We start from the raw sequence: 27,874 nt of genomic DNA, 5'->3' as shown, positions 1-27,874 counted from the left end.
CCGTCCGTCACACCACATACTCACCATATACATACTCAGTGCAAATTGACACAATTAGTACTGATAATCAAACACTCATCATCGGCTACTCTAAGATTATTACAACGAGTTCATGTGTGCTTCCGTTCGTTCTCTGCAGTGCATAGAAGTACACAAAAATAGAAATTTTCAGCTAGAGTAGGGACCATAGCACATCGATAAAAAGTACTGAAACAAGCTGGAGTAGTACATGATATTAAATCACAGTAAAGCAATAAGAAGTGTTATATCCCTACTGTGCATTTCCGCTATGGTATCTTAAGCACAGTAGGGATATAACACTTCTTATTTACTGTAATTTAATATCATGCACTACTCCAGTATTTTTTATTGATGTGCTATGGTCCCTACTCTAGTTGAAAGTTTCAAATTTTTGTGTGTACTTGTTTGTAAACTGTTTTTTGTAAATAATTATAACTGGTGAACCCATGCATACCACATCACAAGATAGAAATGGCACCGTGCGCCCAAGTTATTGTCTGAAAAGTGAAGTACCCCCATTTTCAGCTATGTTAGACTCGTTACACAGCATTACGAATCAAGAGCAGCACTCCTGCAATCCATGCATACTGCATCAAAAGAAAGAAATGGGCACGCACCAGTTATTATTGTCTGAAAAGTGAAGTATCCATTACGCTTCGTTGTCAGCTATGTTCAACCTGTTGCACAACAGTACGAATCATTAACTGTTCGAAAAGCACCTCTGCAATCAAAGTAGCCACTATGAAAAATATGAATGATTTCCATTACGAAAGGAAGTCATCTTGTGCTACCGCCAAATTGACACTTTTTGATGTCAACAAAGATGAATGGGACACAAAGGAGGACACTGGTAAGTCCATGAAGAATGCATTGTACGTACTGCAGTATGCCAAAAGGCACCTCTTGGGCCGAAGTGAAGTTGAACAGTGAAAACATTAAGCCTGTAGCCTTAGCTGTTGTCCAGTTACGCTGGTCTGAAGGCATCAGTCAGTCAGTTACTCAGTCAATCAGTCAGTAGAAAATTCCATTACATAATATTATTTTTAAAATTCCATCGCAACTCGTTGAAAGCGTTTCGGGTCGATCTGAAGGCTTGTTTGGGCTTAGTTTTGCCTAACCTATACTTCCTCATCTTCGTTTGAGAAAAGTGAGGTTGGTGATGTTTTTTCATGGGTCATGCCTACTCCTTTGTGGTCCCTACTATACAGTACTATTGTACCGTATGATAGGGTGATGAAGGCACTGGTGTAGGGAAGGATCACTGAAAAGTTGAGCTACATTCCTGTGAAAAACCACGGACAAAATAGTGGTAATTTGTACACCTCCCCTAACCCCAAGTGATTATAATCAACCTGGGTTCAATCCCTGCCTAGGTCATAGCCCTTCTTTTTTTTTTAATTGTAGGACCTTTTTGAATGTACCTTTTTGTGTTCCATGTTTTTTTATCCACAAACTCTTCTACTCACAGTTTTTCAGCACTGGCACATAGACTTCCTTACATCATAGGAATTCTTATAACACTTTTGTGGTAGGGCAGGCAAATCACCAATGTATTTGTCCATCTGTGTGTTTGTCCAGTGTATAGGTAAAAGCTTCTTTTACTCTTAATCTGTATATTGATTTACCTCGTTACTGCTGTAGAAAATAAGCAACTTGCATGATTAGACAGGTACTATTGTGTATCTGAAAAATGATATTACTAGTACCATGCTAGGAGCTGTGTTTGACCTGGCACAACTATATTTCGGATTACATCCTTTCACTCTAGATCTAAATCTGCTTGAAGGATCATACATTACCTTAAAGGTCATAATCGTTTATTGTTAAACAATTGCATGGGGTTTTGTATGGCAAGTAGTATAGCTATGTGTCACTACAACATTAAAGTGTATAGCATAGTGCAATTTCTGAACCTCTGCTTGCCATGCAGTATCTATAATTGCAAATTGTACATGTGTTGGCTTAAATTATGCACAAGCTCATTTCTCTGTGTTGACAGTATAAGTAAACGTCATGCAGAAACTGAAACTGTGCTATGTGTACACCACCTGTCATGTAGGTATTGCCTTAGTGTAGTTTAACTAACCCTGCATGTTCATTATTTCACTATACATAGTTAAAAGATGGCATGTACTATTAATGTGTTCCCAATGCATTATTATGTCACATTAGTTGTCCTGCATGTAAAGCAGGTACCAATGCTTTTGTTTGTTCTTACAGCATGTCGAAGGCACTGGTAGGGAAGACTCACTGAATAATTGAGCTACATTCCTGTCAAAACCATAGACAAACAACTTTAAGGTTTTTTGCATCATTACTTTCAGCAGGATGGCATAAGAAAACCTCACGTTTTTCCACCATGTATGCTCAGCTACATAGCTACTAGGTGTTAAATGCTTGGTCTCTGTTTCTAGCATTCAAACGTTTGATGTGGAGACAGTCCTGTACGTAGGACAGGTACCAATGCTAGTTAGGGATAATCGTTTATCTGGCCAAAAATATCACCTAAAAACCAGCTTCACAATACCATCCTGGCACCTTGGCAGTATTGATTAGGTATAACAAAGCCCTTGCAAAAGTGCATTCAGTACAACCCTAAATGCTTTCCTAATACATTGTTCCAAAAATTTTTAAATCAATGGATTTTTTACTGACTGACTGCCTGCCTGCCTGCCTGCCTGCCTGCCTGCCTGCCTGCCTGCCTGCCTGCCTGCCTGCCTGCCTGCCTGCCTGCCTGCCTGCCTGCCTGCCTGCCTGCCTGCCTGCCTGCCTGCCTGCCTGCCTGCCTGCCTGCCTGCTGCCTGCCTGCCTGCCAGCCAGCCAGCTCGCCCACCCACCCGACACATACATTGATTATACGTCCAATGACATTTATTTTTGGATGCATTGCCATCACAGATTTGACTTTTGGTTTCTTTACAGCAATTTTTACATTAAAAATTTATCTTTTCTCCTAGAAGCTATATCTTTATGGCCATTTTACATTTGAAATCATTATTTTGACTTTTTCTCCCTAATATAGTTAAAACACAATTCCCCCAGTCATGATGCATGCGTTGTACATACCAAAAGGACATCTACTTACACTAGTAAGTTTTCAGTCAGTCAACTAATCAATCAGTCAGTAGAAAATTCTACTAAATGGTTTTCATATAGACGTAAACTGCCTTTGTAATTACCTGTGATTATTACTGGGGTCTTGATGGGGGCATATAGAATAATATGGAAATATTACTTGCTGGTATCGCAATTTGCAACAACTTTTCTGGAGTTAGTTGAGAGAGGTTCAACCTTTCCAATTATTCTGGCATTGAAGGCAAGACAGTCAGTAAATGGAAACAAACACAGCGGGAAAACACTGGCTTTGTTCAACACGTAGGAACCAAGAATATTAATGATTCCTATATACTCCCATACCATGCTTCATCCTGTGTCACTAAATTGCCTATAATGCACTGTGTTGTGACAAATGATGGCATACCTTTACTGCCAGATTGATTGCTAAAGTTATTAAAATCTGAAATACAGACATGTAGTGAACTGTTTATTCACCTTGTAGACTACAGAGACTATTTGCAGGCTATCACAGACACTGGCTGACTCAGGCAACAATGCAGGCGGTTTATAGTTATATATGAAGGCCTTCAATAATATGTTGTTGCTTTTTAAATATCGTAGCCATTGAAAGCATTTCTGGGTCTCACTTTTGAGTTTGATTATACTACAAAGGTGCCATGCAGATATTGTGAGGCTGGTTTCTGGTCAATACATTTTCATGAGAAGGTGTAACCCTTCTACTATACAGTACTACTTATACCATACTGCATAATGTGTACCGTATATCATGTCATTTTACAGACATGCTACTAAAACCATCGTGGCTGTTGCAAAGTATTTACTGCTGATCAGAAGGTACATATTATACAGATGCTCTTTGTTTGGGGATTTTTATCTTTCAGTGCCATGCTTCATCCAGAAGAGACAAAGAATGGTCCAGTGTGCATGTCACAGTATGTAAACCTGTTGTCATGCTGCAGAATACCAGGTGAAAAGGTTGATACTCAGAGAAGATCTCCTGTTGATCAGTCATGTCACATTATTGTTGCACATAATGGTCATGTGAGTTTAACATCACAGTACACATTGTGCTTTGCGTGAGAGGGCTAAACTGTCACAATGTGCTGTATTTTCCATACAGTACCAAGTAGCCACATAGCTGTACTGTATCTACCCATACAGTACAGTTTTGCAGATAATTGTGAAAATACAGTACACTTGGGAAAATACAGTAGGGGATGTTATGAAAATAGACAGCACCATTGATCACATGTGTGACATTGTTAAACTAGCCAAACTAATCCTACCACTTTGTTCTATGACTAGAAATAGATTACATGATCAAGAAGCATTACATGTAGTATTTTGGATCTTGCAAGAAAGCACTTTTGGGCTTGATTACATTTACTAATAGTACTCGAGATTAGTGTTACAGTATCATACAGTATGGTAGTACTGTATATTAGAGACCATAACAACTTGACTTTTCCAGCCAAAAATATCACCCTTAAACTAGCCTCAAATTCCATTCATGACAGCTTGGCAGCATTGGTTCACACAGCCAAACCCAAAAATGTCTTCAGTCTAACCACAAACCGTTCCAAATAGTTTCTATGAAATGTTAAATTTTTTCAGAATTTTATGCTGCCTAACTAACTGAATATGCCTCCAGCCAAGCATAACTTGACAATGGATAAGGCTACAGGCTTTATTTCTTCACTGTACAACGTCACTTTGTCCCAAGATGTGCCTTTTCACCAACCACAGTACATACAATACACGCATCATGAACTTGTCTTTGTCCTCCTTTGTGTTCCAGTTCTTTTCACTGACAATGCAAGGTAATAGCACGATGTGGCTTCCCTGTGGCTGCTTATCTCCAGTATTTTCCACAGTGACTGGATTGATTACAGAGACGCTTCTCATACTGTTCTTAGTTTGTAACACAGTTAGTGATTTTCTACTACAGGTATATTATTCTAGTACAGTTCTAGTTCTAGTTCAGTTGTCAGAAAAATTTTAAGTTAGTAGTATTCATTGTTTAAAACAACTTTAGTTAGTATTAGTTCTAGTATTCCTTGTTAGAAACAATAATAGTTTGTATTAGTTTTAGTATCCACGGCTGAAACAATTTTAGTTAGTACTATAGTACCTACAATTTAGTAAGTATTAGTTATAGTACAGTACTGATGCTATCATACTTGTCATACTTATTCGTTGCTTTTACAAAAACTTGATCACTAACTATATGTGAATTAGAATTATCATCCTATACCATTTTGAGAAATAGACCCTAATAATAGATTTTTTTAAAAACGAAAAAAAAAAACATCCTACATGTACCTAAACAGTATACTTCTTGTTTCTATGTAAGACTTCTCTAAGTTTTGTCTGTTATGTGGCTTTGTTTCCCCATTGTCACCTCTCCACCAGAAGAAAATATTCTTTTCAATGGAGCAGTGGTTGCTAAATGTTGCAAGCCACTTGAAAAAGTTGCCTTTGTTGTTACAAGGTTGTAATTGTCATCAATATGTACTACAAAGTGAGGCTTTAATGTGCCAGGTAGTCAGCTCATTAATCAGATTCCTGCTAAGTCTCAAACAACAGTTGCAGTATATAGTAGTTGCAGTACTAAAGTTCTAGTATTTCTACTACAAATCTATTAATTTTAGTTTAGTTCTTGTTCAAAAACTTAAAAACAACACTTTTCTAGTATAGTTCCAGTTTTTAAAATAGATTATAATGGAATTATAGTCTAGTTCTAGTTCCTAGAACTAAAAAGAAAAGGCTATACTAAAACTACTTTTAGTTCTAGTTCTAGTATACTAGAAAAACACTAAACACAGTGTAACAGGTGAAGCATAGCTGAAAATAAGCATAATGGCCACCTCCCTTTCTGCTACGTAATTGATTGTTGGGACATATGTTCTGCTTTTATGGCATTCCTGGTGCCATTCTTTCTTTTAATGAAGTATGTACTAGTTCATTTGTCATAATTAGTGATGTGCAATATACCAATTATATCTATTATCGTGATGTATTAATTTTTATATTGTAATCGTGATAAAAAAATTAATATTATATTGTGATATGTACCACCCTGCGTGGGCAGTTCAAAGGCACCGCCAGTGCCATAATTTGTATATTACATTGCTGCAGACCGCAGAGAGTGCATTATAACTTATAATGCACTGGTTGCGGTTTGTAGACCACAACGAGTGCATTATAAGTTATAATGCACCGACCGCAGTGCAATATACAGATATTGCACTGGCTGCGGTTTTGTGCAGCATAGCACAAGTACCGGTGGCGAAGACCACTACGACACCTCACCGAATAGGTGGAAAGACACTTCACAGATCACTCGAATTCTTTTATAGCCTGACATGTAAAGGTCGATTGTGGGCCATAACGTCACCAATACGTATAATGTTTACAAGCAGCCAATGGCGATCGAAAATGCCAACGCGGGTGGCCACAACTCCAGTCTACATATATAAACGTACTTATACACCTTACTAGTCTGGTGCCATCTTAGCCCAGATTAAACTGTAGTCCACGTCGACAATGACTCAATAAAACAAAAATATTCTAAATAATACTAACCTTTATGTTCGATTGTGGGAACCAGTTTTGTCATGCCACCAGATTCGAGTTTAGCCAGTGTAAATAGTAAGAATTAGACTAGTATCGTTTAGTAGTTAGGTTTTGTTTACTTAAACCGTCTATTTAGCTGCTTTTTTTCACTCGAGAGAATCACTATGGTGATTAGTCTGGTGCTTAGTCTATATGGCACACTGGCATGCTGAGCACTACATGATGAGAGTCGAACAGCAAATGCAGGTTAGTGATATAACCCATAGTGTACTAGCTTTCAATTTCTCAGGTGGCTGCAGTACTGCAGGGGGAACGTCATCGCAACGTCTGGCTTGGTTACCCACAATCGTTGTTAGAAACCTGGCCTTTATAAGTGTTACAGCTGTCTTGTGAGACTCTCCCCACCTATTAGGTGAGTGGTACATAACAGTTATACAACGTGCACTCGTGCTCTGCCTGTATAAACGCACTTGCCTTCGGGCCTAACGGCCCTCAGGCTCGTGCATTTATATCAGGCAGAGCACTCGTGGCCGTTGTATAACTATATAATATGATGGTGTAGCAATTTCATCAGAAAATGATGCTCAAGACAGTATTAATTTCTTTATAACAGACTTACTTGCACAGGAAAATGCATGTTTATACTCAAATACTAACACTTTATTACCATGACTTCATGCAATTTGTATATCATGATCATTTATCATACCATGATAAAAGAAGAGAGCAATATACAAAATTTGCCATATCGCACAATACTACTGACAACAAAGAGAAATAAATTTGTGCATTGGCATAGTACACGTAAATGATGGTTGATGTTTCAATACTTGAGTTACACTGTTGTACAGCTATACATATAAGAGGTATATGTGTCACTACAACATTAAAGCTTCAAGTGCATAGCATAACATTTGCTTACCATGTAGTAACTATAATTGCAAATTGTGTTGGCTATAAATTCGCATGTAAGCAGGTCACTGAAAAATTGGGCTATATTCCTATCAAAACCACAGGCAAACAACTTTGATGTTTTGCTCCCTTAATTAGTTGAGGGTCATGTAGAATCCGAATGGTGTTACATGTACAACATTCATGATAATTACTGCTAGCACCACATAGTTTTCACCTGTGTGGTACTATACAACATGCAGTTGTCTAAACTAAGTTCACGCAGCACTGATGTATAGCTTACCTGCATGCTCACATCGTTTCAGTATACTTGCAGGATGGCATAAGGAAACCTCATGTTTTTTAAAAGTGACATCACCATGCATGCTACATAATGAGCGGTGCTGGTATTTTAATGCTTGGTCTATGTTCCATTCAGTAAAACATTTATTGTGAAGACAGTCCTGCATGTACCAATGCTATGCTATATAAAACTGTATTCTCTTAATGTGTATCTTCCTACCTGTTTCAAAACACCAACATTTTCTTGGTGGTTTGTACTTACAATCAATAAACAGCCTGGGTGAAAAAAGTTGTGAAATCAAAGGTGGCGGCCAAGAAATGGCTGCAATGATGTTAATGCTAATAAATTTTAACAATGCACACAGCCATTATTAAACTTTTTAGCATTAACATCATTGCAGCCATTTCTTGGCCGCCACTTTTGATTTCACAACTTTTTTCACCCAGGCTTTTTAAGGCTGCACCATTTTTTCACAGCTTGGCTGTTTTTGTGTGGATTTCACTCCTTTTTGTACTTTACAAGGCCCCAAAACCAGCCTATGGCTGACTTTGAGGTTTGTTTTTACTCACATTTCTTCTTTTCTATGTAGATACAATGATGATTATTGAAGACAGACTTATAAATGTATTTCATTGCATGATTTAATTCAATATTTGATAATATTATTGTAATACTCTAATAGAGTGCACATTTTTTTGAGGACTTCTAATAGAACATACATAGAATGTTCTAGAACAGTCTAGAACTTCTGTTGGTAGATCTATGAAATTACAAACGTTTGACTATAAGCAGATTTCAACTAGAAATTTCATTTATAAAGCAGAAATTAAGTGAGGTGATCAGTCAAGGTAGCAGTGGTTCAGTGGTTAAGGATGCAGGTGTTAGGTATGGAGGTCCCTGGTTCGAACTCTGGTAAGTTTTTTTCGACATTTTTTTGCTCACCTTTTTTACCCCATGGTGACTGCTCTATTAGAGTATCTCGATCCCACGATTTTACACTTGCTTAGTTTTTGCTTTATATGCGAAAAGAAATCAAAGAAGAAAAGAAGAAAATACAGCATAAGAAGAAAAAAACAAAGAAATTAAAATGAAATTTTGGACGCCCATATCTCGCAAATGGCTGTTGCGAATTTAATCTAATTTGCTGTGTGGCGTACCCTACCTGGGGGACAGCTATAATGCAAAAATAGTGTGCTTTGGAGAAGGGGCCATGGAGCTATGCATGCATGAAAAAGCTGTTTTCTTTCTTCCTGTAAATATACTCACTGTGTGGTCGCCAGCTTTCTTGGCCGCACGACACACTACCATGTGTCTTGATATATTTACGCTTGAGATTAAGCTCTGAGGATGATGCACTGCATTGGCATCTTATATGCTGTGCTTGTGAGTTTCTGGGTGTATATTTATGTATGTATATTTTAAAAATGTATATTTCATTAATTAATAATTTATTTATTACACTAGTTTGTTAACTTGTTTTGTTAGAACATAGCTATGAAATGCATGTATGACTATAATTGCTGTATTAGAGTATTTTGATCTCGCCACTCAGCTACGCAGTAGATCAAGCTATTGGGCATGGCACAATTCCTTGTTTCCTACAGACCTAGATCATTGTTGTGGTGCTTTCTGATTGTTTAAGGGGAGTGGCAATTGTTTTAAAAGCGCTGCCTAGCTGCTACCAAATACTGCCGGTTAACCTTAATATTTCAAGGGAGAAAGGCTGATTTTGAGGTATTGGAGGTTAACAGCGAAAATTTTATCCTTGAAATATTTTACCTCCATGTAGTCTGGATAATTTGCAAATCTGCTTAAATTAGGTAACATTGCTCAACCTTGAAAATTTTGTCCCTTAAAATATTTAGACTATACGGTACATAGTCTCATCACCCAGGCCCTTCCTCAAACACGTTTATTGATCCTTTCCAATGCTCGTTTATGATCTAAACTCAATAAGCACGATTGAGGAAAGGTCGTCTGGGTGATAAAATTATACAGTACAGTCCGTTGAGTGCCTCAAATAGTTTTGTGGCATCTAAATACACTCCTTCAAGGAAAGTTAATGCCTTCGTATGGTTTCCTGGCATGTCCCTTCTGGAAATCTTAGCCTCATGACCATGCTCATTGTTTGGAAAGATACCTATCACTTTGGTTAGCGGATGATATCAATGCTGTGGTGGCTGAAGGTGGTACTATTCAGAATTGTTTGTATCATACTCATTCAACTAAAACTCATGAAGATAACACTCGTGTTTTTGCTTGTTTGATGTTTCAGAAAGCTGCACTGCACTTGCTTATGGGGCTCTTTCCTTCCTTTATCTGCCTCTGTTGGTGACTCTACTATTCTAAACGAACTTGATAATAAGCACCTGCTCCATCACCTGTTGTTCCAGAAGCTCTTGTTGTGTCTGACGCTCCTCTTCTTGACTGCTCACATCCTGTTATTTTTGACTGCCTTGATAAACATGTGATACGTAGTACTGTAATTCATGTAGATGGAGCAGCAGGGGCCTCTGGGCTTGATGCTATTCATAGTGACGTTTGTGTACATACTTCCACAATGCCTCCTGGTTTCAAGAAGACTTAAATTTAAGAATGATTTAATAATCTTGTAGTATAAAAAATAACAACAATAAACAGTTCAGTCTCTCTTCTTCTTCAGCAAATCCTCAGCAAAACTTCTTGTAGAAACCTGTTCTCAATAAAACTTCTTGTTGAGTTTCTTTGCGGTCTTTTAGCAGAGCGATCTAGTGTTATTGTACTGCCCTATTTATACCATGACAAAAGTTAACCTTCAAAGGGCAACCTTACAATTGGCAAGTTACTGTTTATTATTTCCCAAGTCACTGTTTATTATTCAAGTTATTTTCCATTTTCCAGTGTAGACTAAACCTTTTCTCCACCTCCACTGATTTGTGCCACTCACTTACTTTGTTTGATAGGAAAATAGCTACAGTATTTGTTGATCCTAATGCACCCTCTATTAACCAATAGATTGATTGCTCTTGATAAGAATACTGAGGTTTGTCCTATCGGAATTTAGGGAAGTTTCATGTTGCTTAACTGTCAAGTCCATTCTCCGTGTGGTGAAGTCTGATGTTTTATAAGCTTCAGGCTGTCTTGTCAGCGTGGTGGTTGTGAAGTTGAAATTCATGCAATGTGGGAGATTTTCATGGATAGTGACTATTGTTAGTGAATGCTTCTAATGCTTTCAACTCCCTCAATAGATGTGCTGCTCTTTTAAACATGTTCCACTTGTGTCCACCACTTGCAATCACTCTCACTAAGAGTTATAGTAATGCAGCTGCCCGATTTATTTATGGTAACACACTTTAGTCACATGAGGGCACCACCCAAGGAGATCCATTGGCTATGTCAATGTACGCCATCAGTCTTGTTCGTCTTGTAAGACAATTGTCTGGCCTCTCTTGCCAAGTATGGTATGCTGATGATATGGCAAAGGGTGCAACTCCAACAGTGATGGAATTGTCTCTCATCCACTGATTGTCATTTTACAAATGCAAAGAAGACTTGGTTAATTGTTAAGAATGAACATTTGGAACATGTTCAAGATGATTTTGCTGGCACTGGCATACAGGTATCTTCAACTGGTCACCCCTACCTTGGTACTGCTCTTGGCTCTATGCAGTTTGTACAGGAACACACACAGCACACTGTGTTGAGCAGTGGGTTGATGGTCTGAGCAGTCTGGTTTCTTTTGCCCTGACACAGCCCCATACATCTTACTCAGCATTCACTCATGGATTTTCATCAAAATGGATATTTGTTTTCTTTGCACTACCCCTGGAATTGCTGAGTCTTTCCTCCCTTTAGAATATGTAATTCACCATCATGCAATTTCTACATCATTTTAGTTCCCCATCCACTTAATGATGTTGAAAGGTCATTGTTTGCTCTCCCTGAGGCCTTGGTATTTTTAATCCCTGTGAGATCGCATCTGCCTCAGTAGTTCTCTATATGAATCGCTGGTCCTATCATTTGGTGCATTTTACAACAGTCTTTGTTTCTCTCACACCATGTTTTAGATCATCAGCAGGCAATTTTTCATGGTCTGATTAAGAACAAGCAACAGGTACTTAGTGATGCTGCTAAGTCTATTCATCACCAGTGCATGTCCTTCAGATCTACAACACATTATTGATTGCTTGCAGGAGAAAGGCTCTTCCTCCTGGCTCACCTCTCTTTCCATTGAGCAGCATGGGTTGGTTTTGCACAAGGTGCCTTTATTGATGCTCTTTGTTTGTGGTATGGTTGGAGACTTCCTAGGTTACCTTCTCACTGTGTTTGTAGGATTTCAACTTCACATGCATTTAGCTGCCCTCACGGTGCCTTTCCTACCATCCGATATAACAACATTCATGACTTCACTGTATCCAATGTTGATGGAGCATTATCTCCAACCACTTACTGGTGTCTGTCTTGATATCTATGCTGCTGTTTTTTTTTGTTTGTTTGTTTTTTTTTGGGGGGGTAATCAACATCAACATGCATTTTTGATGTTCATGTGTTTCATTCCTTATGATTAAAGCTCATCCACATTGAGTGCTGCATATCGGCCTGAGCAAGAGAAGCGCCATACATATGAGGAAAGGGTTCGAGAGGTGGAGCGAGGGTGTTTCACTCTGTGGTTTTTTCAACATCTGGTGGAACGGGAAAAGCTACCACTGTTGTGTACAAACATTTAGCCAATATCTTGTTTACCCGATGGAACACCCTTACCCTTCAGCCATGGGTTGGCTACATTGTACCTTGAAATTTTCACTGCTTAGGTCTTCCATCATGTCTATTCATGGCTCCAGATCAAGCTCCAGACACCCTACATTCTCTGCTCTGGCTGACTTCATAATTGCTGAGTCCAGGATGTCCACTGCTCATAATTTATCCCCCTAGTAGGCTCCTTTTCACTTCTCTTTATTGTTTACTCTGCAGGTTCTGTTTTTCTAGTTCTGTAGGTGTAGGTATAGCCAAAGCTATTTTATTAGCATACGAGTTGAAGTTTGGAAAAATTATTTATGGCATAAAGAAGACAACCATTTAATTGAAGATAAAAGGAATGGCAAAGTGCTAAAGGAAGACATTCATCAGAACTACAAAAAGCACATCCCACCAGTGAGTTTGCTGCCATGGCATAAAATGGTGGCCATGTACTGGTTTGTTTGGTCTCTAGCCTTGCGACTGTGATCTGCCAGGCTGGCAAGCATTTTTTAAAATTCAACACCTGTAAGTGTTTTCTTGTTTTTAATGCTGTAATGGAGTAAGACTATTCTGTAAAGGTGATTTTCACCATGCATGATAGTTATAACCATGATGGTTTTTAGACATGGTTCAGTGCATGTCACTTTAGGAGGAACCCTACTAAATAGTACTATTTGATATGTGTGTGTTTCATATAGCTGTTCTCACTGGACCTACTATGCCAATTGTGTGATGGTAGCTATGGTCTTGTACCTGCTCAACACATAGAGGAACAGCTACACAGTATAGTGAACAGTACTCCTGTCAAGGCGCAATACCCAGTGGGCATTTTGACTAGTGAACACAGAAATACTTGGTACAAAGCCAGAGAGAGATTAATTACAGGTATAAAATGTTATTCATCAGTTCTTTATTATCCATTGGGCATGTCTATACATGTATGCCATTTAGTCAATGCATCACATGCTGCTCCCATGTGGAAAGCCTAAGTGTTCCATATATTTCTGTGTCTATGTCTAAAACTATGGGTCTATAAAATAGCATCAAACGTACTATATGATAGGTACTGTATGCCAAACCATTTATGAAATATAAATACTATATAGAGCCCAGACCTCTGTAGAGGTTAGACTTGTTCAATATAGCAACCCAAAGTCGTCACTTTCTGTCAGATGTATATAACTGTTTGTATCAATTGATATATAAATTACCATATTTATCTGTATAAAAGCCCAGGTGTTTATTTCCTATAAGTGATTTTGGACCTGGCATGTAAACAAGCCCGGCATCTATTCAGGCCCAGGCATTTATTTCTTAGAGCACATGAGGTGAAGGGTGATTGTGAACAAAGTGGTGCTGAGAGTACTTATATAATCAACTTACAGTTTGGAATCTTCACTTTGCAACAATGAAATATGAAGTGTGTTTATCCAGTATATACGCTCACACGACTCCGGCGTTTATTAGAAATATAGCCTAGTTTTGGCACCCCAGTGTCTATATGGACCCAGGTGTGTATTCTGTAGTTTGAGACAAAGTATCCAGCATATATTTGAGCCCGGCTTTAATATGGATGTATATGGTAACTATTATATTTATCAATGGTTTTGTGCCCTATAAATAGGTATTTTGTATATGCATATGCTTGCATGTATAATTATATATGTGACTGGATTTTGGAAAAGCAGTCTTAATGTCACATTTTACAACATAAGGCATTACAAACTTCTATACAGTGATTAGAGCAGTAGTCAGTACGCTGAATTACAAGAAATTCTGTGGAAATATTTTAACAGGTGTATAAGTGCTTTACTGAGTGGTGACAAATATAAATGTGGATTTCTATGTATAAGACTGGTTTTCCAAAATCCAGTCACATATTCATATTTCATGACAGATGCAGTTAACAGGAACAGCCTTGATGTAATAGAGAGGGCACAATTTATAATTTCCCTTGATTCACCACATCCCAGCATAGACCCTCATTCTCCTGCTACCATTGATGAAATGTCAATTATGAGTGGCAGATGTCTTCATGGGAATGGCTCAGCTCATGACAGCTGTAATCGATGGTTTGACCATGCTTTGCAGGTTTGCAATTGGTTGAAATTATTGATATTTTTATTTTCTTTTTACACAGTTTTTCGTAGCACCAGATGGAAGTAATGGATCTAACATAGAGCACTCAGCAGCTGATGGAGTTGTATCTGCACAAGTCAATGCTTTTGTGCTTTGCAAGATGTATGTATCAATATTGTAGATATGGGAGATACGATTTGAAACACACAGGAATAAGGATGATTTGTTAACCTATACTTCACTAGTTTCTAATGAGCAGCTCACTCATGCTCAGCAACTGGAATGGAACATCAATTTAGGAAGTGCCAATGATATTGAAATTGCCATAGTAAATATGGACAGGTAATGTATACTGGTATATTTTTAACATTTATTTTTCTAATAGAGCTGTGTCTGATTGTGACCACCAAAATGTTGTGTTTGAAGATTTTGGTAAAGAATATGTGAAATCACAGAGATTATCACCAGATTGTTTCATGCAAGTTGCATTGCAGCTAACCTACTACAAGTATTGAGCTACTGTTCTTTCAATCTAGTATTTAGTAAATGACTTCTTTTTCACTGCATATAGAATGTATGGGCACTTGACTGCAACTTATGAAAGTGCATCCACAAGGAAGTTTTTATATGGCAGAACTGACACTATTAGAGGATCTACCACTGAAGCCTTAGAATTTTGTAAAGTAATGTTAGACCCAACTGCAAATGTAAGCTAGCTAGCTATTATCCTCTTATCCACGTATTGTGTTTTCTCATAGGATGCCAAGAGAGCTTCAAAACTTGTAGGTAGTGTTAAAGCTCATCATAATTATACAGCTGAGGTAACTAATAGATTGGACGTACAATATTTTTGTCGATAATATTGTTTGCAGGCCATGTCAGGAGAAGCTTTTGATCGGCATCTACTAGGATTAAAGCTTTCAGCAAGAGAAGAATTATTGTTAAAAGAATTACCGTCACTGCACAAAGATCCCACATATTCCAAAGCCTATCATTTTTGCCTGTCCACTAGTCAGGTAAGGTAAAACTATGGTTGAAATGCCCAGTTACTGTAAGTATATATACATGCAGATACCAAGTGAGCATGAGGTAATTGCTGGTTTTGGAGCAGTTGTGCCTGATGGGTATGGAATTTGTTACAACTCAATGAAGAGTAAATACTTCATTTCAATTTCATCCTTCTGGCAATGCCCACGAACTGACTCAGCCAAGTTTGGCACTGCCTTAAAGGAATCATTAAGGGAAATGAGGAATGTCCTCAACAATGTTCCAAAGGCAAAACTGTAGCATGAACTGCACATTGTTTTAAAGTGTGTAATTGTTTAGTGCAAGACAAATAATTGTGAAATTTTAAAAGTTTCAGCATATTTTTTATTTATGCGCCTATCAGCAACAGGAGTAGATGATGGATGTAGCTACATTTGTGATGTAATGTGCATATGGTAAAGGTTGTTGTGCAAACGAATACATAATGGACTTTGGTACTGTGACTGAATCATTTATAGCAACCTTACAATTGCAGTTTTATTTGCTTATGCTTTTTGATGCTCACAACACTAAACTTCAGACTTTGAGGTGTCAGAAAATGCAAGATGTATTTATAACCTTGTTTACCAGTGTTACTTTGACTTGTGGGATATGTAAAAAGTATCATAGTTTTAATAGTAGCACCTAGCTCCCTGGTTAGGGACCCGCCGATTATGCTGGCATAATTTTGAGCATAATAGGTACCTAAAAGCATTGAGCATAATGCCAGCATAATAGGTTAAATATTTGTACGATAGTATAAATTCTTGCTGGAAAATGACAATCGCAAAATAAGATCGATATACTCTAATAGAGCAGTCAGTAACTCTAATAGAACAATCATCAAACTGACTGTTTTATTAGAGTATATCGATCTTTTCTTTTACATGCAGCAAGAATTTATTATTTATGCTCCAGCCACTCATTTTGTTTTCTATATAGTGTTAAACTAGTAGCAAAGCATATGAACTAAGGCATGAACATTGAGCATAATCGGTAAATATTGAGCATTAATTTAAGCATAATAGGTGAATTTTTGAGCAGTGCAACATAGCATAATAGGTAAAATTATGAGCATAATCGGCGGGTCCCTATCCCTGTACCATTAAATCCTGGAAATCCAAAAATGAGGTTATTAGATGACTGTGTGGCTGGCCAGACATGCTCCATAAGGAAGTAACCACGCGATGACAGCTGGTGTTATTCGCCATGAATTAACCAGTTTTGATGAGGTAATGATGTTAGAACATGAATAGTTACAATAGTAGACTGAAAATTTAGTTTTTGCAGCGATTGCAACACTTCATACTGTTCATATCTTGTGCTATAAACATTGGAGCATTCCACAATTTTCACTCCATGCATGTTACATATATATATTGCCTTATTGAATGGGTTGAATGCAGCACATATTCTACACTATTCTCCATGATTTGAACTGTGTAACATGCAAACAATATAACTGAAACCCAGGTGACATGGCTACTTTGCTTGTAATGGAATTTTGGCAGAATGCACGTAGTTCTTTCTTGAAGTATAATATGTGAGTATGTAGAATAATCATAAGAATATACATGTTACAAAAAATTAACAAACAAGTTATAATTACCGGCTATACCTGAACAGAAACGTAATTGTATGAAATGAAAGTAATGACTATCTGTAACTATGGTTACAGCAACCCAACTCTGGCCTTTTAGCCTTAGTGGTAACATACAAAGACATTTTATAGAATTGATCTTGTTTTAGAGAAAGCAGTTATATAAAATAATAAATACCACTAACTGTACATAATTATACTTGCAAATTGTGTAACTCATAGCCTTACAGTTAAATATTAACTTTTGATGTATATTTAAAACCGTTTGGTCTCTCTGGGTGCACCAAGCAGGTACGAATGATCTCAATTAAAAGAAGAACAATCTGTTAAGAAATGAGATAACAATTGTAACTATTGCACTTTACAGCTACATAGTATACGCTACAAAATCAACTACCTATCGAGATTATCCTCCCCCTCCCCCCCCAGAAATTTTAGGTGTTTCTTATTGATGTGACAAAATGATTGTCTATAAAATAATAGGTGTCATGATCAACCTCTTCACTGTAATTGTGGTTTGACCACACCTTAGTAGAATTTATAATTGTAATATTTTTAAACCAGCCAATGATAGTAGACATGGCCTCATGTCCTCATCCCATTATCCTCCCAAATCAGAATCAAGATACTCTAATAGAACAGTCAAATGCTATAGAAGTAAAATACTCTAATAGAACAGTCACTCCATATAAAATAATTCTGTGATACCATACTCCATGAATATACTACCCTGGTAAGTATGCATCCCTCTTGATGAACCCTGGATCCACCCCTGTGTTTATGGGGATAAAATGTATACAGTTTTTACTTACCCACCACAAAGTAGCAACTCCTGACAGAGTAACGATAGTAACAAAGTCAGCCTCGTCACCAACTGTATGTTTGGCTGATGACAAATAACAGTTTTTGAGGTAGTAGAGATATTCAACATTGTTGTTGTAGTGATATTCGTTGCCATCACAAAAGTCAGCAAATGCCACTATCCCTTGAATGGTCCCAGCCACAAGCATAGCAGCAGTAATGGTAGCAGAACAAATCTTAATAGCACAGAAAACAGTTCTCCACTACATAGAGGAAACACTATTCATGATCCACAATTTATAATCACAATATACAAAAAGAAGCTTCCAAACTGATATACAAGTACTGCAGTACAGTATGGGTACACACTGCACACACTAGAATTTACAATAGGTCAAATGTCATTATACTGTAAGTGTATTACCATGTGTACAGTTTGTATGGTGCACATAAGACACTCACATCTTGTTGTTTGATCTGAGCAGTGGCACACTCCACAAACAGAAAGAGGACACCTAGTATAGTTCCCATTACACCACTTGTCATGTCCAGTAGACAAGCTTGACGGATGCCAGGATATTTTTCAATGAAGCACAAGCCAAGGTTTTGATTACCTCTGTACACCATATAGTAGCTTATCATTAGAGTGGCCATGGTAGCAATGATCTGCATAATGGCAAATTAGGAGTGTACACATGTGGTAATTACATAAATCAGTTAACTATAGTGACACCTGTCTATGCCTGTCACATTTAGCATTATTGAGCAGAAGCAGCACACAAATGAAAAACATGGATTCTTACAATGGCAAGCTTAACCTCATTATACTGTGACCTGACTAGAAAAAGTTTTACTGTATAGCTTATACTCTGAACCGTTAAAACAATGCAAAAAGTTCAGATGTTTTTTTTCTTTCAAGGAAAAAGTAGAGAGAGAGTATTAGCAAGAGTAAATAATGGAAGAGAGAGTATCCAACTGCCATATACTGCATCAAAAATGAGCACATCAAGTAGAGAAGCCATCTTGTAGTGCTTTCAAAGAAAGCGTTGAATGAAGTAATAAACACCTTCTAGCTCAGACTGTTTGAAGTGTCCAGGCGCATGATTTGAAGTCAAACAGTCTGAGCTAGAAGGTGTTTATTACTTCATTCAACACTTACTTTGATAGCACTACAGGATGGCTTCTCTACTTGATGTGCTCATTTTTGATGCAGTATATGGCAGTTGGATACTCTCTCTTCCATTATTTACTCTTGGTATTAGTTAATAACTGCAGTTAATTGCATGTAATCTGTGCCAGTGTAAAGTGTAGTTGTTACAAGTGTTAGAAACTAAAACAGGAACTATAAATATACTAGCAGGAATCATCAGTTTGAACTCATAATCATGCACACGTTTATCTCCTCTTAAATATGATTGTTAAAGTAATGATCAATACACTAACAAGCAAATTATTTCGCATGTAATAATGTAAGCGTATGCATACAAAATGGTTTGTAACATGCATCACTAAATAGTACTAGCATAATTCATAGTGCTGTTTATTACTTTAGTGACCTACTAGAAGAATCATGATTCAGTTTATGAAATTTCCTTAAATGAACGCTCATTTGCATGCACGGAAATAATTTTTTATTATACATAGCTACCAGCTATATATACTGTGCTTTCAATTATGTGAATGAGGAAGATATTAGTGTGACTATAAGGTGGAGCCAAGGTTGAGTGTACAAGAGTGTACAGATATTAAAGTAAGTCCCTGTTCCTATTAGATTTCATCCAGATGTGCAGATACTTCGTAGCTGCTAGAGAACACGGGATCTGATGAGCGTCGACTTTGGCACCTTAACTCTGCGTTTGGTTCATCCTGCATCGCCAGTACTGCATACCAAAAATGGTCCACTATAGTAATTCAGCATTCTGTGCCTGGCTTCAGATTGAGGAAGTCAAACTTCTTATTTACCTATTTAAAGTTTAGGAATAGGTCAAGAGACACAATAATAAGTATGATCTATATATGAAGCACGTATGATTTGCCTTTGACTGGGGTTGGTGGAGTGGTGTCACATGGCATGCAAAGGAAAAAAAGACTGATAAGTGGTGAGGATTTCTCCAAGACAGATTGATGGAGCCATAGGGAGGATCAGTGTACAGTGCTGGGACTGATGGCCAGACCAAAAATCAACATAGACTGTTTCTTGACATTTCTCTGAAGCACTGAAATAGTGCAAGTACATAAAAAATGGGAATTTTCAACTAGAGTAGGACCATAACACGTCGATAAAAGTACTGAAACAAGCTAGAGTAGTGCACAATATCAAATCACAGTAAAACAATAAGAAGTGTTACAGTATATCCCTACTGTGCATTTCCATTATGATATCTTGAGCACAGTAGAGATATAGCACCTATTGTTTTACTGTGATGTAATATTGTGCACTACTCCAGCTTGTTTCAGTACTTTTTATCGATGTGTTATCTATCCTAATTTTTTGTACACTTGTTTGTTAACTTTTTTTGCAAAATAGAACTATTATGATTGGTAAACAAAACCCACACATACCACATCAAAGAAAGAAATGGCGCCGTGCATGTCCCAGCTATCAATTATCATCTGAAAAGTGAAGTATCCATTACGCTTCATTGTCAGCTATGTTCAATCCATTACACAGCATTATGAATCAAGGACTGTTTGAAAAGCACCTCTGCAATCAAAGTAGCCACTATAAAATAAAAACTATAGTTGATTTCTGTTACAAAGGGAAGCCATCACATGCTACCACCTAATTGAATCTTTGCTGTCAGAAAAGGACACTGGTAAGTCCATGAAGAATGCATTGTATGTACTGTGGTATGCCAAAAAGGCATCTCTCGGGCTGAAGTGATATCAACAGTGAAAAAATCAAGCCCGTAGCCTTAGCTGCTATCAAGTTACGCTTGTCTGAAGGTGTCAGTCAGTTACTTAGTCAGTCAGTGGAAAATTTCGTTAAATAAATTTTTACAATTCCGTAGTAACTTGTTGAAAGCATGTCAGGTTAATCTAAAGACTTGTTTGGGCTTAGCTTTACCTAACCAATACTACCTCATCATCATCAGGGAAAAGTGAGGCTAGTTTTTGGATGATTTTTTTCATGGGCCACACCCACACCCATGTGGTCCCTACTATACAGTACTATCGTACTGTATGATAGTGTGACTGTGTAAATATTAACCTTTTTTACATGTTTTTTTGCAAGGTTCAGCCCTGGCCATTCCACCTAACACTGGGTATAAAAAGTGATCACAGAGAAGACACCTGACAGATATAAGTGTTGTAGTAGTTAATGAAATTTCCATATTTGAATATTTGTTCCATTGGCAAGCAATAACATTCACAGTTATTATGATTTCACAAGTTAGAGCAAATCTGTAAATTCAATGATAAATTAGATAATAATATCTTATCACATACAAGTGGAACAAAAAATTAGGAATTTTCAATATGAGTAGGGATCAAAGTAATAAAAAGTACTGAAACAAGAGAGATTATCTACCACCTGAAGTCATGCTAGTACACACGTAATCGCTACTTCAGTTGCCAAGATTTAAGATATAATGGCACTGAAGTAGCGATTACGTGTGTACTAGCATGACTTCAAGTGGTAGATAATCTCTCTTGTTTCAGTACTTTTTATTACTTTGATCCCTACTCATATTGAAAATTCCTAATTTTTTGTTCCACTTGTTTGTGTACTTTTTACAAACATTGCATGAATCTTATCTTTTATGTGCATGCAGTTTCTATTACACAGGACACTAAAGTTACTTTTCCAAGTCTTGATGGTAGTATTCCCTTTGCCTTTCCGCTGACTCAATGCGAGACTTTGCCAAATCTTTGTTAAATGATGTTTTGGTGGCTTTCAGCTGATTTCTCACGCGACGCTGTTACATTTTTGTAGTACTCATTAGCATGACGCTGTGATCGGCATTCACTGCTGTACTTGTCCTTTCTCTCTGAGAGTATAGACTCTCTATGAGCTTCATAGTACGCCCTGTTATTCTCCTTCTTTCTACTCTTCCGCGCCGCTTCCTTCGAAGGCATTGCCGCACCCAATATTGCCTCAGAGAAAACACACAAAGCAATAATGGTGTTTGGTCACCATATGCCCTATCAATTTTAGGATCCATAGCTGACAGAACAACTGTTAGAAACGGTTTACCACGAAAGTTTGCTAGGCGCCAACTTCTCCAGCAACTGTCTGTGACTTTGTGGAGGTACAATGCAAAAATGATACTCCGCCAGTATTCGCTTACTGCTGAGGACGAATTTCCTGACTTTGACATTGGTTAAGTTAAGTACGTATGGGTAGTAATAAGTATATAGTTAGGTAATAAGTAGTAGTATGTTGTAGTTTTCAGTATGGCTTCATTTGCTATTATTGTTGTGACCTTTTTTTTAATTATTTATTTATTTATGAAAAAAAATAAAATAAAATAACCACAATACCCTTAGCTAACGCTATTTTGCTACGAATTATTTCTAATATCGCTCAAATACTTGAGGTAGATACGTTGTTTACAGCAAAGAAATGCGTTTACAAACGCAAGCAATATTAATTTAGCCGGTTAACTTTGCCAGAAACAAAAGATATAAGTCGCTACATATATTCACTTACACGTACAAAGCTTCCCGATTGTGAACAGCTCGCTCTTCCTGCTCAAAATCAACTTCGAACTTTCAACCACGTGTATTCGAATATTTTACCGCGAAGATTATGATTACTCTATTTAGCGAGCACTCTTATTGAAACGGACGGCGCCGTACATTGAAGCCATTTGTGGAGTTATTAACACTACCTGTAGTGAATCCAGGACGATGGCGACATTAAAGAACGATGAAAGGTAAGACCCTAGCGCAAGGATTGTATTTCTATCGGTGTAGGAAAGGTTTAATCTATAGGCAAAGCGAGCCGTTTTCATGCAAGAAGTAGGACTGTAGCTGTTGCCATCTTCCCGCTAGGCCTGGCTGAAGGCATCAGTTAGGGAGTCAGTCACTAGAAAATTCGATCAGATAGAATTTTTTTTAAAATTTGTGGAAACTCATAGGATGCATTTCGTGTCATTTTGAAGGCGAAATCGTGCTTCACTTTTGTAATACAATACTGCTGAATCGCCGAGATGGTTTTGCAAGTCTGCTTTTGGTGCGTAATTTTTTGGCGGGAAATCGTGAACCTTGACGATCCCTACCATTAAGTACTACCGTACTTAATGATAATAGCAGAGCCAATCAGTGTGTGTGATATCAAAGTTGAGGTAGTTACTCTAATATTTACTAGTTACTGATTACTTTGACTTACCTAAGTTATAATTACTTTTGAAAAACATGTTAAAAAATTACACTCAGATAATTCTTACCAAGGGAATAATTGACCTCACAGTACCATTATTAGTTGCTCACAAGTGACCATTTAGTTTCAGCTCAGTTTCAACTAAAAACTCCATCTGCTACACAGCCTGAATCATGGAACACAATAAAAATAATAACAAGAGTCAAGTGTATAATTACTATTCAATAATCACCTCCCACCCGCATCAGTTTTCGCTCCATTGGGTGATGGGAAACAAGCAATATTATTATTATTAATACTTTACAGTGACCAGCACTGAAGGTCTGACAGCAACATGTACTGCAGCCTTAGGATTACATAACCTATTTCAAGGACTTAACTTAATGACTTGACTTAATATAATAATGATGGCCCTACAAGAGATGCAACCATGTTATTTGGCTCTTTAAATATAATGCATCACGTAACTTAACTACAAAAGTAACTAGTTAACTCTGTTGATAAGTGCCACTCTGGAGAAAAGGGCCAGGAATGTCAGTATAGGCAACTCGTTTCTAACTCAAATATTGATTTCTTGTGGGTGGATGCAGGCTTGTTGGAATTCATTAATACCATCCATGGTGGTTGGGGGTGTTATAAATCTTTGTTTTGAGTCCCACTCGAAAACTGTTTTGTTTTCTTCTTCTGAATCAGTCAACTCTCATCACAGTACTTGCCAGTAAAACAGGTTCTACGGTGTCTGTGCTGGCACAAAATCTCTCTGTTGAAAAGCATGGATTTATAGGATGTTTGTGGGCCAAATTGTGGGCAAAGACTTGTTGGAATTTGTTAACACCCTCCATGGTGGTTGGAGGTGTTAGAAATGAGTTGCCTATACTAACTGTTCCAGACTTTTTTTAGAGGAAATTACAATCGATAAGTGCCATGCGGAGAAAAAGCAGTCTGGCCACACGAGAATGCCCAAATATACAGTTTCATATTAAATTATGTAGACTACACAAGAATGGCTGCCTGTAGCCATAGATAATATACCCCCTGGATTGGAAACTGCGCCGTGCATCCATATAGACTGTACAAGAACCAGTGTCCTTAATTAGACTGGTTTCTCGCCTCAACAAATTTGATCCTGTTACAGCAGAACGGTGGCATTAATGACTTTGTTTTGTTAAGAGAATGACTTGTCAGTCTTGGCTAAACTAAGTGCTGTAGGTAGAAAAAGAAAGTATCACAAGGTTAACTATGCTATAAAGAATTGCCTCGGCTAAATAATATGCCTTCCCATAACTTCTTTGGCAGGTTTTTGGAATGGTATTTTTTGGCAAAACTGGAAGCACATTCTCTCTGTGATTCTAAACAGTATTGCAATTTATACTATGATGTCATCAAATAATGCTCCATGGTATGGTCTGAGTGCGATGGGCGTAGTGTACAGGGTTTCAGTGTTTTCCTTGAATGTGTCCAAACCATCTGATCTCGTATATATTCAGTTTCGCTTCTACCATACGCACAATAAAGAGTCAATTTGCCTCAAAACTCGCTGTTGGCTTCCAAAACATCTTGAGAAAGAACCCTTTACCAGTGATGAGTCTTGGTTCACCCAGAGAAACTTGTCTTGTTATTGAAGGGGGCGCGAACCAACCTGTAACCAGTGGCACTTACTAGTTTCCAATCCAGGGGGGTATAATATCTAAGCTGTAGCTATATATGGAGCAATGAAAATTACCGTGCATTTAAAATGTATGACCTTAGTGAAATATTGATGATAGTTACAGCAGCTAGCTATATGCCTATAATATAGCCACAAGAGTTAATAATTAACTCCTGATAGCCATAATTATAATGGCTGGCTAGTTCGTTAACTACTTGTTAGAATTACAAATCAGCTGCCCTAGTGTTACGGCTTTTGCACAAACATGGCGCAGGAATGTAGCTATGTTAAATTAATCAATAGGTCTTCGTGATGATTAGACAAATTATTCGGGAATTACTGTGGCATCAATTCGTCACTACGTACGAAAGACGTGGTTTAAATAACTGTAGATTCAACAGGCTACGCGGCCACCTCTTCGATTACTGAGAGAACGAAGGCCAGACTAACCCTTACCCAGGCAGAGTTATAAGAGCTTATTATCCGGAACTAAGCTAAGGGTACTCACTTCCACCCCCACGTCTCTAGCTAGAACTAGTTTAGCAAACTAAAAACTAAGAAACACAGCTCACCTACAAAACATCGCATGGACTGCCAACATACGCGTAACCTCCAAAAATAGGTAGGGTCGTCTATGCTTCAAACTGAGGCATTTGGACTATTATAAATATTTTAGCTAGTTACACAATTTAAATGTAACTCACAGTCCCAACAATGGAGAAATAAGGCAGTGAAATTTTCCAGCGACGCGGAAAGCTGCACAAATTTGAATCTTTCCTTGCTGAATAGCCAACGGCATCGCGTCCCTTGGTCATCATCTTTGTACTAAATTCCTTTAATTGATACTATAGTATTTATGACTAAAGCGGCGTCGCCCCCCCATTGCAAGACCTACCGCAGGCGGGGAAAATTACGCGTGGGAAAAGTTTCGTGATTGCAGTAAGTAAGGCCATAGATAATAGACACCCCACCCCACACAACTTCCATTATACTAGAGTTGAATTTTTCATCTTGTTCTGAACATGCATCAGAATTCACCATCTTTTTCAGTTTATTCTTTAACCGTTTTATCTGGCGGTTTTTTGTTATGACAGATCGCTGGAGGGATTTAATGTACACGTCTCTCTGAGGGGTTCTGAGACATTTAACATTTGTATGCATACTTAACACAGTGGGTCTTATTTTAAATCTGGAAAATAATGCACGTAGTGTGTCTCGGTATTTTAAACAAATGTTACAAACAAGTGAGCTGCTTATAAGAATACTACACTTCACATGTCGAACTGTAGAAAAGTACAATACCCCATCTACATTGATGCAGACCTTTTCATCTAAAGTGGCAACTATTTGGCCAGCACGTGATATAAGGTAAGTGCGGGTAATTCCGGACAGCTGCTAATTCCGGACACTTAGATCGTTCTCAACAATGGTAGAATCCCTCGGCCTATAATTTGGTATGCTAATGCAGTGTCCTATGGCCTATCTACAAACCAAAATTGAAGTGAATCCGTTATTCCATTGCGAAGTTTTACGCGAATTTGTATCGCAATCACGGGTAATTTTGTTCAAAAACTTTGAAAATGTTAATCTAACCTGTCAGCCCAAGCTCATATTTTCGATTTTCAAAGATTTATAGAAAGACCATACCCTCAGCTAATTGCACACCAATAACCGTAAGAATCCATGCAGCACAGGCGGAGTGGCAGTCGATTTATCAGCAGCTGTTCGGTTGAAATACAAAGAAAATATTCGCGAATTACATAAACTTTTAAAAATGCGCACTGCTGCTTTCTCCCAAATGGTATGAACTTTCTACTTGATTTATAAGCTGCAGATGAGTGGTACTTTAGTCTGCATACTTGTAAAAGAGAATTGGTAACCTGTGGAAGGCTCTACTTGCTTGTTTTTCGAAGTGTCCGGAATTAGCCGCACTTTGCATTTTTACATGCTGTTAAATTTTGGTTCATAACTCCTCAGCAGTTCATCGTATCGAAACGAAACTTGTACTGCAGATGCACCATAAGATAGGCTTTACACCGATTCCTAGAGTTTGTCTCAACTCGTTGTGAGTCCAATGTTAGATCGCTTTTATCAAAGAGTGTCCGGAATTACCCTCATTTACCTTAAATCTGCACTTGCGGAGTCTGGCTATTTCGACAAATCGTGTCATAATTCCCCTGGCAAAGATTAACGTTGTCTAGCTTCTGGATCAATTTAGGTAATATGGTAGGAGAGAGTTTCTCAGGGTAAGGGTTTAAAATTTCATTTTCCATTGGAACTAAATGGTCAGCAGCATAAACTTGCCATGTGAACTGTTCGTTTATTAAAAGCAGTCGTGAAAACATCATTGGTGGTATATGTGAGAGCATACGAGTAACTTGGAAACATTGAATTTCACTGTTGTGATATGTATAAAACCACTGCTCAGGTAAAACAGTTGTCTTGAGCTTCTGGCAAAAAGAGCCAAGATTAATTATTGCATCCTGTAAGGAGAAAGTATGTACTAACCACTGTGTTTATATGATGCATATATATATATATATATATATATCAAATCTGTGTACCTCTTCTAAATGCTTTTTAGGATGAGATTTAAATCTTCTACCAATGCAACTCTTGCTGCGAGGCCCTCTGCGTTTTTTCTGACCACTACCAGACATCTGGAAATGTCTACAATGAATACATAGTATCATATATATATAGCCACATACCTTCACAATAGGCAAAAGAAGTAGTTCAACTTGTATCTCTCTTAAAAGATGCAGTCTGCAACTTAAGAAAGGAAATATCGTATATATACATCCTCAA

The 27,874-nt window shown here is 37.7% G+C and overlaps 2 protein-coding genes across 2 annotated transcripts in view; one reads left to right on the top strand and one right to left on the bottom strand.

The window, feature by feature from the left end:
* LOC136251169 (carnitine O-acetyltransferase-like) overlaps positions 1 to 16,039 on the top strand; it is a 39,156-nt gene extending 23,117 nt beyond the window's left edge. The window contains exons 4-14 of the mRNA XM_066043563.1: positions 3,880 to 3,933; positions 3,981 to 4,140; positions 13,285 to 13,471; positions 14,484 to 14,677; positions 14,727 to 14,827; positions 14,876 to 15,007; positions 15,051 to 15,173; positions 15,237 to 15,372; positions 15,424 to 15,486; positions 15,538 to 15,681; positions 15,737 to 16,039. Coding sequence (XP_065899635.1) covers positions 3,880 to 3,933; positions 3,981 to 4,140; positions 13,285 to 13,471; positions 14,484 to 14,677; positions 14,727 to 14,827; positions 14,876 to 15,007; positions 15,051 to 15,173; positions 15,237 to 15,372; positions 15,424 to 15,486; positions 15,538 to 15,681; positions 15,737 to 15,952 — 1,510 coding nt within the window. The 3' untranslated portion in view covers positions 15,953 to 16,039. The remainder of the gene's footprint in view (positions 1 to 3,879; positions 3,934 to 3,980; positions 4,141 to 13,284; positions 13,472 to 14,483; positions 14,678 to 14,726; positions 14,828 to 14,875; positions 15,008 to 15,050; positions 15,174 to 15,236; positions 15,373 to 15,423; positions 15,487 to 15,537; positions 15,682 to 15,736) is intronic.
* A 1,194-nt stretch (positions 16,040 to 17,233) lies between these two features.
* LOC136251168 (uncharacterized) lies at positions 17,234 to 27,833 on the bottom strand. Its single transcript, XM_066043562.1, has 5 exons — positions 27,778 to 27,833; positions 27,631 to 27,726; positions 18,555 to 18,758; positions 18,104 to 18,355; positions 17,234 to 17,614 (listed from the first exon to the last, which is right to left on the bottom strand). The coding sequence occupies exons 2-5, from the start codon at positions 27,724 to 27,726 to the stop codon at positions 17,522 to 17,524; spliced, it is 645 nt and encodes a 214-aa protein (XP_065899634.1). The 5' UTR covers positions 27,778 to 27,833; the 3' UTR covers positions 17,234 to 17,521.
* Between the last annotated feature and the right edge of the window lie 41 nt (positions 27,834 to 27,874).

Source organism: Dysidea avara, chromosome 3, assembly GCF_963678975.1.
Source record: "Dysidea avara chromosome 3, odDysAvar1.4, whole genome shotgun sequence".
Taxonomy (NCBI): Eukaryota; Metazoa; Porifera; class Demospongiae; order Dictyoceratida; family Dysideidae; genus Dysidea; species Dysidea avara.
This window is presented reverse-complemented; position numbering and strand designations above follow the sequence as displayed.

What these genes read in the sequence shown, in the direction of transcription:
- LOC136251168 (XM_066043562.1), bottom strand. Translation starts at nt 27,726, where the DNA reads ATGTCTGGTAGTGGTCAGAAAAAACGCAGAGGGCCTCGCAGCAAGAGT. An exon ending in CTCAGATCAAACAACAAGAT is followed by an intron (nt 18,356 to 18,554) that starts GTGAGTGTCTTA and finishes TCCTCTATGTAG; the next exon opens with TGGAGAACTGTTTTCTGTGC. An exon ending in GAGTTGCTACTTTGTGGTGG is followed by an intron (nt 17,615 to 18,103) that starts GTAAGTAAAAAC and finishes ATTTCTTAACAG; the next exon opens with ATTGTTCTTCTTTTAATTGA.